This window comes from Cucurbita pepo, chromosome LG09 (assembly GCF_002806865.2).
Source record: "Cucurbita pepo subsp. pepo cultivar mu-cu-16 chromosome LG09, ASM280686v2, whole genome shotgun sequence".
In the NCBI taxonomy this organism is placed as follows: Eukaryota; Viridiplantae; Streptophyta; class Magnoliopsida; order Cucurbitales; family Cucurbitaceae; genus Cucurbita; species Cucurbita pepo.
Genome location: NC_036646.1, coordinates 823,265 through 837,498, shown reverse-complemented (window position 1 = coordinate 837,498; position 14,234 = coordinate 823,265). Strand labels below are relative to the sequence as shown.

At 39.2% G+C, this 14,234-nt stretch overlaps 3 protein-coding genes across 3 annotated transcripts; 2 read left to right on the top strand and 1 right to left on the bottom strand.

Moving 5' to 3' along the window:
- Positions 1 to 3,112: 3,112 nt before the first annotated feature.
- LOC111801548 lies at positions 3,113 to 4,781 on the bottom strand. Its single transcript, XM_023685576.1, has 3 exons — positions 3,950 to 4,781; positions 3,550 to 3,841; positions 3,113 to 3,448 (listed from the first exon to the last, which is right to left on the bottom strand). The coding sequence occupies exons 1-3, from the start codon at positions 4,517 to 4,519 to the stop codon at positions 3,414 to 3,416; spliced, it is 897 nt and encodes a 298-aa protein (XP_023541344.1). The 5' UTR covers positions 4,520 to 4,781; the 3' UTR covers positions 3,113 to 3,413.
- Positions 4,782 to 7,265: 2,484 nt separating this feature from the next.
- Positions 7,266 to 9,700, top strand: LOC111801388 (LEAF RUST 10 DISEASE-RESISTANCE LOCUS RECEPTOR-LIKE PROTEIN KINASE-like 1.5). The gene has a single exon (XM_023685367.1). The coding sequence runs from the start codon at positions 7,517 to 7,519 to the stop codon at positions 9,377 to 9,379; it is 1,863 nt and encodes a 620-aa protein (XP_023541135.1). The 5' UTR covers positions 7,266 to 7,516; the 3' UTR covers positions 9,380 to 9,700.
- Positions 9,701 to 10,603: 903 nt separating this feature from the next.
- LOC111802687 (hypersensitive-induced response protein 4) lies at positions 10,604 to 14,055 on the top strand. Its single transcript, XM_023687145.1, has 5 exons — positions 10,604 to 10,990; positions 11,514 to 11,634; positions 11,741 to 11,832; positions 13,235 to 13,331; positions 13,475 to 14,055. The coding sequence occupies exons 1-5, from the start codon at positions 10,796 to 10,798 to the stop codon at positions 13,873 to 13,875; spliced, it is 906 nt and encodes a 301-aa protein (XP_023542913.1). The 5' UTR covers positions 10,604 to 10,795; the 3' UTR covers positions 13,876 to 14,055.
- The last annotated feature ends 179 nt before the right edge of the window (positions 14,056 to 14,234 follow it).

Here is a 14,234-nt window from a genome sequence, read left to right as displayed (position 1 = left end):
TCTAATAAAGCCAAAAATATATTATATACACAGAAAAAGAAATAATTATGCAAAAATAAACTCAACAAATTAACAAAAAATAATAATTAAAAAAAAAAAGATTTAGAAAGGGTACCAAAAAATATCGAACGTGCGGTCAAGTAGTGATTGGGAGAATAAAGTGGTGGGTGTAGGAAAGAGAGAGGAGAGGGACAGTTTTGTACTTTCACATATATTTAATAATATAAATTATAAAAAGAATTATTCATTTAATTTGGAATTGGAATATTAGTCGGCAGTCGCCGCCGTGGGAACCGCTGCGGAATAAGCCAAACACGTCATTTTTCACCATTCAACCAGCTGGCCCCTTTTAATTAATTAAAATATATTAAATCGACTTTTTTGTCCAAATTATTTTTTATTTTAAATTACCATTTTTAATTCTCCTGAAAATCTTTTAAAAAATATCTTCTTTTTTTCCCCCAAGGAAAATAGACTTATTTATCTTTAATTTCTTTTATTATTTATGGCTTTTAATGAGAATCTAGAAATTAAAGAGAAATATTTGCTTTAATGAAAAGTATTTTTATTTAATTTCTAGATTCACATTAAAAGGAATAAAATCTTATTAAAGATTTTTTTTTAAATAAAATTTTCAACGTTTTATTTATGTAATTATGAATATGTAAAAATAAAAAATAAAAAAAAGTCAGAAGGTAAATGGGATTCCTTTGTAATAGTATTTGGAATAATCTTTTTAAAAAATCATTAAAAATGGTATATACTATTTTCAATTTTATTTTTATTAACTTAATTCAATTATAATTCAATTAGTTTAAGTATATACTCGAATTTATCGGTTATAATAAGAAAAATTATTATTTTTAATAAAAACATTTAAAAAAACAAAAAAAATATATATATATATAACGTATATATTTCTTTAGCTTTAATGCTAATAGAACTACAAATGTGTTACCTAAGTTCAAAATAGATTAAAGATTTTTCTTACTCAACAAGAAAATTTTGATAAACATCATCTACGAGTTTATTGTTTTTTTCTTTGCTTGAAAGTAAATGTGTTACTTTTTATGAGATCTCACGTCAGTTTAAGAGGATAACGAAATATTCCTTATAAAAGTGTAGAAACCTCTCCTTAGTAGACGCGTTTTAAAATCGCGAGGCACACGACGATACATAATGGGACCAATATTGATATCATCTTTCGTCTAATGGGCTTGATCTGAGGTTGTTGTAACCCGAGAAAATATAGATATTTATTGTTTTTAGAATAAGTGATAATAAATGGAGAAAAAATGGTTGGTGGTTGGTTGAAGAGGATGCACAAATAATTACATGATATTTTGAATGGAAGATGGATACTTCATATGGTGGTTTAGATTTCTGTACTTAAAAATTTAAAATTGTGGTACCATCTCGAGAAATCTAGAACTATATCTCACGAGCGAGATTAGGAGACATACGTCGTTATCAAAAAAAAATAACCCGTCACCGAATGACTTAAATTTGTGGCTTAGTCAAATAAAACGGCTCAAAATTATCTAATGAAATTTCATTAGAAATTCACCCATCACTGTAATTCTAACTAAAAAGTCTTTCCAAACAGACTCTCGTTGTAATAGGTTCAATGGTTTACTCGAAGAACATCGAATCGTTCCCGACATGTTAGTTTTGGATTTGTCCATGTGTTCGTTCTCAAAGTTCATCTTCCATTTACTGTATTCATAGTTCTGGAACTGTTTCAAGTGCATGCTTGTCGGTGGACAACGCTTCTACCGATCCCACCAAATCCACGGTGTATCAATGTCGTCTTCAAGCTAATACACGCTCAGGGACTCCGTAGCTTCTCGACCCACGAATCTTCTCTCTGCCTCTTTAGAAAATTCTCCAGGTTTCTTCCTTACTTGATTTTGGTTATGTCTGTCGTGTTTTTGATCAAATTGATGGCAGCAATTCGCTTATATTGTAAAACTTGGGTTAGATTCGTAGGTTTATGTTGGCAATAGTTTGATTCATTTATATGCTGCTTGTGGTTTTTCGAGTTAGCATTGAAGGTGTTCGAGAAAATGTCTAACAGAAGTTTGGTTTTGTGGAATGTGGAAGATTGATGCATATGGTCAATTTGGGCTTTTGGAAAATGCTGTCAGTCAATCTTTGAGCTCGATGGCTATACAATGCAATTCGCTTGTCTCAGTATTAGTGCTTTATCTCTGAGGATGTGGCGCTCTGGCTGGTGATGTCCTGATAAACTCCTCACAGGTGGATATGTCCAGCAAGTGTGGTGGTTTCTTGAGAATGGCTCTAACAAGTATCTGACATAATGTGTAAGATCCCACCTTTGTTGGAGAGGGGAACAACGCATTTCTTATAAAAGTGTGGAAAATTTTCCTTAAACGCGTTTCAAAACATTGAGAAGAAGCCTGAGAGTGAAAACCCAAAGATGATAATATCTGCTAGTGGTGGACTTGAGGTGTTACAAATGGTATCAGGGCCAGACACCAGGCGGTGTGCTAGCGAGGATGTTAGGCCCTCAAGGGGGTGGATTGTGAAATCTCATGTCGGTTAGAGAGGGGGAGTGGGGAAACCTCTCTCTTGTAGGTTGTTTCAAAACTTTGAGGAAAAGTTTGAAAGAGAAAGCCCAAAAATGATAATATCTGCGAAAGGTGGGCTTGAATTGTTACACAAATTCATGGAATTCAATCATTCTAGAACTAACACACAAATTCATAGAATTCAATCATTCTAGAACTAGCTATGGTAAAGTGTACACAAAAATGTCATCCATGCGGTGGGCACAAGTGTACACCCGATGTGAAATCTCACAATCTACCTTATTTGAGAGCTCAGTGTCTTCGTTGACACACCGCCCAGTGTATGGTTTTGATACCAAGCTCACTGTTAGTAGATATTGTCCACTTTAGCCTGTTACATATCGCCGTCCGCCTCACAATTTTAAAATATGCATACTAGGTAGAGGTTTTCATGCCCTTATACTATCGTAATAGATTTCATCATTTTAAGAATGGGACGTATTCCTGTATGAACATTTGGTGATTTCTGTGTAGATCAGCCAATAAAGTTATTCAATTGTTTGAAAAGTGCAGGTTGGAACTGTTCAGAAATGAAATAATTCAATGATATGCCAAGTCAACATGAATTAAAAGCACTTGGAACCTTTCCAAAAACTCTGCCTTAAAGTCAAGACTGCAAGAACTATCTCCCTTCCTATGGCAGTTCAAGAACAGCTTTGAATATCAATTACACAAAAAGCTTCCTGAATTTAGCTGCAATCCATGGAAGACTACACATATGGCTTTAAACACCCTTTTGTTGTAACTATTCCTGTGTAGCCAAAAGAAAAAACAACGAAGAATCTGAGTGAGTCTGAACCAAGGTCTGAGACTTGTCTGAGTTCATAATAAACGTTGCTTTGCAAACTCCTGCCCCACTGAAAAACAAAAGATAGCCAAGATGTTAAGGAAAAAGGTCAAAACCAGTAGGGCCAACTTAGAGACAAACTCAACAGGAAAAGGTTTGAAGCTATCTCACATTTTGATGACTCGGGAACAGCCACCACATGCATGGTAGCATTGTTGGGAGGAAGTTGCAGGCGAAGGGGATAAAGATTTCCATTCAATGGGTTGCGAGTGCACACGATGATATCTTCAATCCCTGTTTCTTCCTCCAGTTTACGAGTCAGGCCCTCCACCCCACTTCCTTTGAATGTAAAACAAGAACCCTCCACTGTATCTTCATCCACTTCTCCACTTTCATCAGCCACATGATAGTAAACAGTCCTTCCTTCAGATTTGGGAGGTACACTGATTGTTGAATCAGTAGACTACAAGAAAACCCACAAAAAATAGGGATCAGAATTTGAAGAACAGAATTTGAAGAACAGGAAGAAAAAATGATGCATTGAAGGAAGTTTTTTGTAGAGATCTCATACCTCAAGTCTAGAGTAATGCGCCGGTTTGCCTGATGTAGAAGGGGGCGAGCCGGGATTGAAATCCAGAGAATCCATATGCTCAATCGTGGGAGCTTTACGAATAAAAGACTGAACTTGAATCTCAACAACATCGATGTCCCAGAGGATCCAATCCTGTGTAGCGGATCGACTCGGAATATCATGGGTGACCGAGTTTCGCCATGGCGGTAGACCCCCATTGGCTCTTAAGAAGTTCCCATATCGGGTTTTCAACTTGACCTGTGACCCTTCTCTGATGGGTTCCCATTCGACGGAGGAATCGAGTCGTCGGGGAAGGGTTTGAAGCACTTTCCGGCCGGTCATTCCGAGCAAGAAAGGGAGATTGCTAGCAGTGAGGTATTTGCCGTAGCAGCTTTTGAGACGGATTATAGAATCAGAGGAGGCGCCGGATGTAAGCTCGACTGACCAGCGAGCTGTATTGGAGGATCCGCCACGGTCTTGGTTGACAGACTCCTCATCGTCGTTGGCGACGAGGTACTTGTCGTGGTGGCTACGGAGACGGACGGTCTTGGCTTTGCCGAAGAAATCCATTGAAGATCAGAGATTTGAGGTGAAGAAGAAACAGAGGAAGTCTTCAAATTTGGATTCTGTCCAAACAAAGAAGGCAGTGAATTTATAACCAAATTCCTATTTGCTCTTGAATCAGGAAACTTCTAAGTAAACGAAGGAGGATAAGAACAGAACGCGGGCGTTTCATTGTCAAAACTGGTAAAACAAAGTCAGCTAGCGACGCAACTTGAAATGACGCGGTTTTAACGTTGAATATTCGGCGACTCTGTCTCGGTCAACATTCGCGCCGCCGGACCGGCGTAATTCAGGCCGCCTCTCCGATACGGTAAAAAGTTCTTTTTTTTCTTTTTTTTAAATAATATTAAAATAGAAGTGAAAATAAGATACCTACTCCTTGATTATATCTACATTTTGAATTTTATAAAAAAAACTAAAATTAAATAATTAAAACTATTATCCATAACTAATTTATATAAGAGACTAAAAATTAAAGTAAACTGACACAAATAAAAAATAATAATAAAGACAAGTTGTGTCTAGTGGATTTATAAACTACCAAAATTCTAATTAATAATTTTTTTAATTATGTTTAATTATGTAACGAAATAAACCGTCGTGTAATTATTCGACATGGACCACGGCAGAGTAACATGGTTAGCCCTCAAATTGTTAGACGAACATAACTCTCCACAATGGTATGATATTGTCTACTTTGAGCATAAGCTCTCATGACTTTATAAGTATTCCTCACTTATAAATCTATGATCATTCACTAAATTAGCAGATGCGAGACTTTCATCATCCAACACCTCCCCTCGAACAAAGTACACCTCCCCTTAATCGAGGCTCGACACTTTCATCATTTAACACCTCTCCTCGAACAAAGTACGACTCCCCTTAATCGAGGCTTGACTCCTTTTTCTTTTGGAGTCTTAGTCATTTTTTACTAGGCCTTAGAGGAGGCTCGACTGTCTTTCTTTTGGAGTTATTTGTTCGACATTTGAGGATTTACCAATCTATTGGCACGACTAAATTTAGGGCATGACTCTGATACCATGTTAGACGAATACGACTCTCCACAATGGTATGATATTATCCCTTTGAGCATAAACGCTCATGACTTTGCTTTGGATTTCCCAAAACACCTCATACCAGATAGTATTTCTCACTTATAAATCCATGACCATTATCAAACACAAATAAATGCCGCACTAACTCCCCAATTTCACCTGATCGCCGTCGCTTTAGGCGGCAAGTTTTCCATGCTTCGTTTGCAGCGCCTTCTTCCCCGGCGCACCGAGTAGAAAATTGAACTCCGTGGCAGAGACGTACCGGCCATGGCGGCTCCGAAGGCGAGGGTACGTAATAAAATTTAAAATTTTTGTTTAAGTTATATTTTATTATTATTATTATTATTATTATGTTTGTGGCTGAGGGTACATGCGTAATATCGCAATATCATTTAATGATTGCTTTAGGCAATAAATATAATTACATAATAATATGGGATACGTGACAAAATTGTATTGTTTTAGTCCAAGTTGCAATGCGTAGATAGATAGCAATTAAAAGGGGTTCCACATTAAATAGGGTCCCCAACAAATGAATGGTGAGAGCATGCATGTCTCCTAGTTTTTAATTAATGCTCAAAATTCTTTCTTTTTCCGGGTATTAATGATTTATGTATTCTAAAAATTTCAACGTATAATTAACTAGATATTTTCATGGAAATTGAATACGATACCAGATGGTGTGTATCTAGTGATGTAACAGTGCTACTACTAGATATTGTATGTTTTGGCTCGTTATGTATCACCGTTAGTTTTACAATTTTGAAACGTGTTTGTCAAGGAGAGGTTTATACCCATATACAAAATGTTTCGTTCTCTTCTCCAATTAATGTGGAATCTCACAATCCACCTTCAAGTGCTTCGTTCCCTTCTCCAACCAAATCGATGTGGAATCTTACAATCTGCCTCTAAATGCTTTATTCTCTTCTCCAACTAATGTAAAACCTCACAATTCACCCCATTCGAGACCCAACATCCTCGTTGACACATCTTGTCTAACGAAGTCAGTGTGTTAAAGATGGTCATACTAGACCTTTCTTCTACGGTTGATGTCGACCATCAGATGTCCACTCCTCTGGGAATGGTCGACCCACTCAATTAATAAGTGTGCTGTTGTTTTTCCTATTTTTAGAGTTGCTAATTTTATGCTCCCTACAGCTGTTAGTATGTAAGGCCAACCAAGTTGATCGGCTTGTTAATGGAATTGATGTTCTTGTTAGCACACGACCTGTTCTTTGACTTTGATATCATTTGTAACTGTACCAGCCCACCACTAATATATATGTCCCCTTTGACCTATTACATATCGCCGTGAATTTCATGGTTTTAAAATGCGTTTGTTGAACAGAGGTTTACACACCCTTACAATAGATGTTTCATTCCTTTCTCCAACCGACGGTACAAAGGGCTAGAAAAGTACACAAAGAAAGGTAGCAAATGGAGGGCTAAATTGAATGAGCTCATCTCATATTTCCCTCCATTCTAGAAATGATTATAATTCACATTCAAAACATTTTTTTGTGTTCAAAAGGGCAAAATGGTAAATTCAAACGTTTGAAAAAAAGTTGTCCACAAAATTCAAAAGGGCCTCTCTCTCTCTCTCTCCCCCACATGTTTACCCCCAAAATGAGTTAGGTCAACAGTTTGAGCAAAAGCTATGAGAAAAAATTGACACAGAAACCAAAAAGCAAAAGCAAAAGCAAAAGCAAAAGCAAAAGCAATGAGGAAAGAAACAAGCAAGAAACTTTGAAGTTTGGGGTTTGTAGGCGCAGAGCTCACAGCAGCAAGACCTGCTCTGCTTTTAAAGCTTTTCTTTTGTTTCTTTCCATTCCAAAACCCCTCCTTTGCCTTCACGTGACCTTTCACTGTCCCCATTTCCACTCCCTTTCCTTTGCCTTTCAGATTTGGATCTCCTTCCCCTTCCATTTCTCTCCATTCTCATGTTTCCATGCCTTCTCCACCCTCCTCTGTTACTGTCTCCGCCGTCGTTCTGTTCCTCCTCCACCTCTCTCCTCTGTTTTCCACCGCCGACCCTTCCATCTCTCCATGTCCACCGTTCTCTTCCAACCCCGTTTTCCCATTTTCATCTCTTCCCGGTCACGGCCATCCTTCTTTTCAGGTGCGCTGCTCTTCTCCTCACTCTGTTCTCACCATTAATGGGATTTCCTTTTCTCTTCTGAGCTTCAATACGACCTCCACTACCCTCCTTCTTTCCCCTCTTCCACACAATGCCACCTCCACTTCCCATGGATCGAACCACCGCTGTTTATCTCGTTTCAGTTCTATTCCCAGCCGTTCGATTAATCTCTCTGGCTCTCCGTTCCGAATCTCAGATGGGTATTGTTCTCGGCTCTCTCTTCTCATCCCCTGTTCGCCGCCGCATCTTCCCAACTGCAGTCATTGTCCGTGGGAGTGTAGTCTTATTAAGAAGCCACTTAATTTGCTCCATGGATGTGGCGTTCAGCATCAGTCGTTCTTGGAGCAAGGTTGTCAAGGCGAGGTGTTGGAGTATTTAGACAGGATTCTTAGATTGGGGCTTGAAATCGAGTGGGATACAGATCAAGATCCTTTCTTTATTAAGTGTACTGATTGTAAAGCTAAAAATGGTGTTTGCGGCTTTAATTCATCAGACCCAGATAGGCATTTCATTTGCTATCATGCTCAAACTCGATATACATATCCTAATAGAATCGCTATTTTCTCCTCTGTTTTTGCGTTGATGTGCTTGTTACTGGTTGTCGCCGTCACGACGGCTTTTTTCCGGTCGAGATGGTTGAGATCTCTCGCCATTGAAGTAGACCCGACAGCCCAGTTCCTCAGTCGTCATCGTTCACCTAATCTTCTCCCGCCGGTTTTCCCCTACGAAGAATTAGAATCCTCAACGAATCGATTCGACCCGAAGAGGAAACTGGGCGACGGCGGATTTGGGTCTGTGTATTTGGGTCAGCTCAACGATGGACGATTAGTGGCGGTGAAGTATCTTCACAAGCACCACGCCGCCGCTCCTTCCGGCAGGGCGTTCTTCACCAAGTCGTTCTGTAACGAAATCTTGATTCTTTCTTCAATTAATCACCCGAATCTTGTTAGGTTACATGGGTATTGTAGCGACCCAAGAGGGCTTATTCTTGTTTATGATTATGTACCAAATGGGACGCTTGCCGACCATCTCCATGGTTGTAATAGCTTGTACCGGAAGGGATCTCTGTCATGGCAAGTAAGGATTGATATTGCTCTGCAAATCGCCATGGCTATGGAGTATTTGCATTTCTCTGTGGTGCCGCCGATTGTTCACAGAGACATTACCTCTTCGAACATTTTTATGGAGAAAGATATGAGAATCAAAGTTGGGGATTTTGGGCTTTCGAGGCTGTTGGTTTTTTCAGACACTACGTCGGCTTCATCTGGGTATGTCTGCACCGGACCTCAGGGGACACCCGGTTACTTGGATCCGGATTATCACCGGTCGTTCCGGTTGACGGAGAAGAGTGACGTGTACAGCTTTGGAGTGGTGTTGTTGGAGCTGATTTCTGGTTTAAAAGCGGTGGATCAGAGTCGAGAGAGAAGAGAAATGACGTTGGCGGATCTGGTCGTGTCGAAGATCCAAATGGGTCAGCTTCATCAGGTGGTGGACTCTGTTTTGGGTATCGACGGCGAGGTAATCAACGGCGTTGAGGCAATGGCAGAGCTGGCTTTCCGGTGTGTGGCGGCGGACAAGGACGACCGCCCCAACGCCAAGGAGATCGTGGAGGAGCTCCGGCGGATTCGCAACTGCTGCAGTCGTGGTGGTGTCCGGTCGTCGATTTCAAATTGAGTGCTGACGTGGTTGATTGGTCGGCGAGTTGATTTACGTGGCCGCCACTTGCGAATGTGGGCGGTTTGACGAGTTCAAACAATAGTGACAGGACATTTTTCGGATGCTTGCCTGGTAAATTTCAAATATCCACGTGGCTACTGTCACAACTCAGCTGCTGCTGAGAGCCGAGAGCTGACTGTAAAATGTAAATATTCTTTTGTTTTTTCTTCTATTTTCCAAAATTTTCTTTTTTTTTTTTTTAATCTCTATATCCCGACCTTATCCTTTCCATTACGAATTCCGGAAGAAATAACACAAAACCGCTAATTTTGTGTCGAATTCAGATTCCAAATTATAATTTAAATTTTGAGCATATAAGTATTAGAGACCGTATCAGAGTGAAAAGTCTCCTAATAGCATAGTGGTTTAGGAACTAACAGTATTACAAATGGTATCAGTGTAAAAAGTCTCCTAGTAGCACAGTGGTTTTGGGAGTGAAAAGTCTCCTAGTAGCATAGGCTGACGGGCATGTGACACACAAGTAAATAGATGTACATTAATGAATCGAGTCCACATCCGAATGAGAATGGTCATGAAGATGTAAGTTTATGATTACAAAAGACCTACAAAATTAAAAGCCACACATTCGAGGAGGGTTGACTTCTTTTTCTTTTGGAGTTCTTTGTTCGACATTTGAAGACTTACTAATCTATTAGCACGACTAAGTTTAGAGCATGACTCTAAGACCATGTTAGACGAACACAACTCTCCACAATGGTATGATATTGTCCACTTTGAGTATAAGCTCTCATGACTTTGCTTTGGGATTTCGCAAAAGGCCTCGTACCAATGGATAGAGTATTATTTGTTTATAAACCCATGATCATTCCCTAAATTAGGCGACGTGGGACTTTCATCATCGAACATGTATGTTAATAAAATGCACATTTCTTTTCAGTAAAATAATCATGAACTTTTGAAAGTAACATTAAAGAACTGGAAATAATCTATGAGGTGTTGATAGATGTTTTCATTGATATTTTAAATATAATACTAATTATAAGGATAATTTTAAAATTAAAAAATATTTTGGAAATACATTAAATAAAATATTAAATATTAAAAATTTAAAGGTCTTATTTGAATCTTTGTCAATTATATTAAAAAAAAGCAAAAAAAAAAAAAAGTTTATTTTTATTTATCTAACCTAATATTTTGACGCGCGCAACCATTAGGGGTCAAATTGTATACGATGTCGGTTATTCATAGCGTATAGAAAAAGAATAGTGTTTATTATCCATCGTCTTTCTCGATCGCAAATTTCGTCTCACGTTTAATCGATCAATCTATCGTGCAGCTGACTTACCGGCGGGGTTCGCAAGTCTACCGGACTCAGCGTCGGCGGTTTTACAGTGAAGGCGGACGGAGATTCCGATGGGTAATACGTATTGTGTTTTGTTCGGCTGCGTAGAGCAAGCGAGTGTTGGGGTGGTTGAGAGATGGGGAAGGTTTGAAAAATTGGCTCAGCCTGGGCTCCATTTCTTCAACCCTTTTGCCGGTCAGTGCCTTGCCGGATTCCTCTCCACTAGGATTTCCTCCCTTGATGTTCGTATTGAGACCAAGACCAAGGTATCTCCCCTTTCGTCTCGTAAAATTATCCTCTGGTGGTCAATCATGAGTTTTTATTTGACTCCCTAATGATATTTGTTTTACGATCCTTCTGCTTTCTTTCATCTTCGTTGTATATGAATTTGTTGTGGCCTTCGCTAATTTGATTTGAATTCATATATTTTTTTTTTTATTTTACTGGAATTAAAGTTTAACGAAATGGCTCGCAAGATCCCATATCATTCCGATGACCTTGGGTCGATTAATGTTATCCTTCGTAAGTAGTACATCTAGATCGTTGCTTAGCTCTTACGTATTCTGTGGAGTATCGTGTTGTAGCTTGGCGGTACTGTAGATGGGGTTTATGTACTAGATTGAATAAGGAAGAAATGAGATCGGCCATACAGCTAAATTCCATCTCTATATGAAAACTGAGGTTTGGATGGCATTATTCGAGGAGAAGATGATGTGTTTCTGAATAAGAATGAAGTGGCGTGTTTGACTAATCTGGTTCATGACCACGAATTCTGATCCCTTTCTGCAGGATAATGTCTTTGTGCAATTGCTGTGTTCAATTCAGTACCGGGTCATCAAAGAAAATGCTCATGATGCATTTTATGAGTTGCAAAATCCCCAAGAACAGATTCAGGCCTACGTGTTTGATGGTATACGATCTCATCTCACAGTTGCTATTTAGCTCTATAATTCAATTTCAATGTATTTTCTTGGTTTAGTTATTACTTACTAATGCATTTTGGTTATTGATCGAAGTGGTTCGTGCCGTTGTCCCTAGAATGAATTTGGATGAACTCTTTGAACAAAAGGGTGAAGTTGCTAAAGCTGTATCGGAGGAACTTGAGAAGGTGACTTGACCTTTTATTAGATTGCTCCTCACTTGAATTTTCCCCTCCAAACAAGAAAAACCTTTTGACTTTTAGCTTTTGGATGTCATGCTATTTCCCTCTCCCTCTCTTTGCTTTCAATCATTTGAATATTTGTGAGGGTTGTTTTGATTGTTAGGAGAAATGAATTATAGAAGTATGAGATAATGTAGCCTATGTTTACTTAGTAGATTTTTGATTCGTTAAGTGTAACTTGGGAAGTATGCTTAAAACGTAGGTTTAGGGTAAGCATGGATCGCATAGTTTGCGCAAACTCATAACACCTGAGGATGAACAAACACCATACCAAATAGTCCATGAATCAAATGCCTTCGCAGGGTTTCATATCCATGGTTTTGGACCATCATTGCTTTCTTAATGTCTTGTACATCATTCTTTTCATTATGAAAAAGGGAAAAGAAAAGGAAAAAAGTAACTCTGCAGCACATTCATGGTAGTTATGCCCATTCATGGTATTATTAGAACTTGTACAAAGTTTTTGATGCCGGAAATTTTTTTTATTGCTTTTTTTCCTTTAAGAGGAAGTGTAACAGCCCAAGCCCACCGCTAACAAATATTGTCCTCTCTGGCCGTTCCTTTTCGGACTTCCCCACAAGATTTTTAAAATGCGTCTGCTAGGGAGAGGTTTCCACACCCTTATAAAGAACGCTTTGTTCCCCTCTTCAACCGATGTGGGATCTCACAATCCACCCCCCCTTCGAGGCCCAATGTTCTTGTTGGCACTCATTTCTCTCTCCAATCGATGTGAGATCTACACTGGGTGGTGTGCCAACGAGGACTCTTGGCTTCGAAGGGAGGTGAATTGTGAGATTCCACATTGATTGGAAGGGGAACAGAGCATTCTTTATAAGGGTGTGAAAACCTCTCCCTAGCAGACGTGTATTAAAAACCTTGCAGGGAAGCTTGAAAGGGAAAGCTCAAAGAGGACAATATCTGCTAGCGGTGGACTTGAGCCCTTACAAGAAGGAAGGGTTGGTCGGGAGATAATGGTATCGGATTTAAGTACTTACTGCTGGTGAGTGGTGAGTTTGAATGCTCTGGGAGTGGTTTGGTTCTACTTTTTGTCGGTTTATGGACAGCCGATGATCAAGCATGTTATATATTATGTATATAAGAATCAGTGCAGAGTCTGGATCTCAGTGTCAGCCATTTTGAAAACATGTAGTATTTGAATGTACTGTGCACGATATTTGTTTCAATAACATTCGTTGATTTGGAGTCTGGAAAACTTTTAAATGCTTCTCATTTATCTTCGTCATAATTAGCTTATTATTATTTGGTGCATCTTAGATATAGAATTTTGTTGGGACCTCCTAATATGACCGATACTAGGATCTCAACACATATTCACATTTTGAATCAGGTGATGGGAGACTATGGATATAGTATAGAGCACATTTTAATGGTCGATATAATACCGGATGCTTCGGTGCGCAGCGCAATGAATGAGATTAATGCAGGTAGTGATCTTGGTCATTTTGCTTGTCATATCATATAGGAAGAGCCCTTTGTATCTCTTCCCCTACTCTCCTTCTGGACACTGCATGGACTATTCATATAATTATGGGATCCTCAGCTTCTAGTAATTCATTTTCTTCTACAGCTCAAAGGCTTCAACTTGCTAGTGTATACAAAGGCGAAGCGGAGAAGGTGCTCCTAGTAAAAAAGGCAGAAGCTGAAGCTGAAGCGAAATACCTAGGCGGGGTCGGTGTGGCGAGGCAGAGACAGGCAATCACAGATGGTCTGAGAGAGAATATCTTGAACTTCTCCCATAGGGTGGAAGGTACCTCAGCTAAAGAGGTCATGGATCTGATCTTGATTACTCAATATTTTGACACCATCAAGGACCTTGGAAATTCATCCAAGAACACAACTGTGTTCATTCCTCACGGTCCGGGCCATGTTAGAGATGTCAGCGACCAAATACGCAGCGGGATGATGGAGGCTGCGAGCGCACAGGCAGCGCTCACTAATGATGAGGTGAACATCAATTTACTCCATTGATTCAGCAAGTACCTGCACCACCATGTGTATCTCTTCTTTCATCCAACTATGAAAAAATGTTCTTTACATTTTAATAATGTTTTCCGATTCGATACGTGTTTTGATTTGATGTATAGAAAGAGTCGAGGGTTGATATTCAATAAGATGGAAAATGATTCTTCTAATATATAGATTTTATTATTCCCAATTGACAAAATGTTCTTTAGTCGTATCGGATTTCTTCATCATGCCCTATGCTATGACAAGGTGGGTGAGATATTAGCTCTCCTCCATTTGCCACAGACAAGCACTCTTTGCACACTTGCACGAGTGGGCATTGAGCGACATTGTTTGAACCGAACGTTGGGCATTGCAAGTAA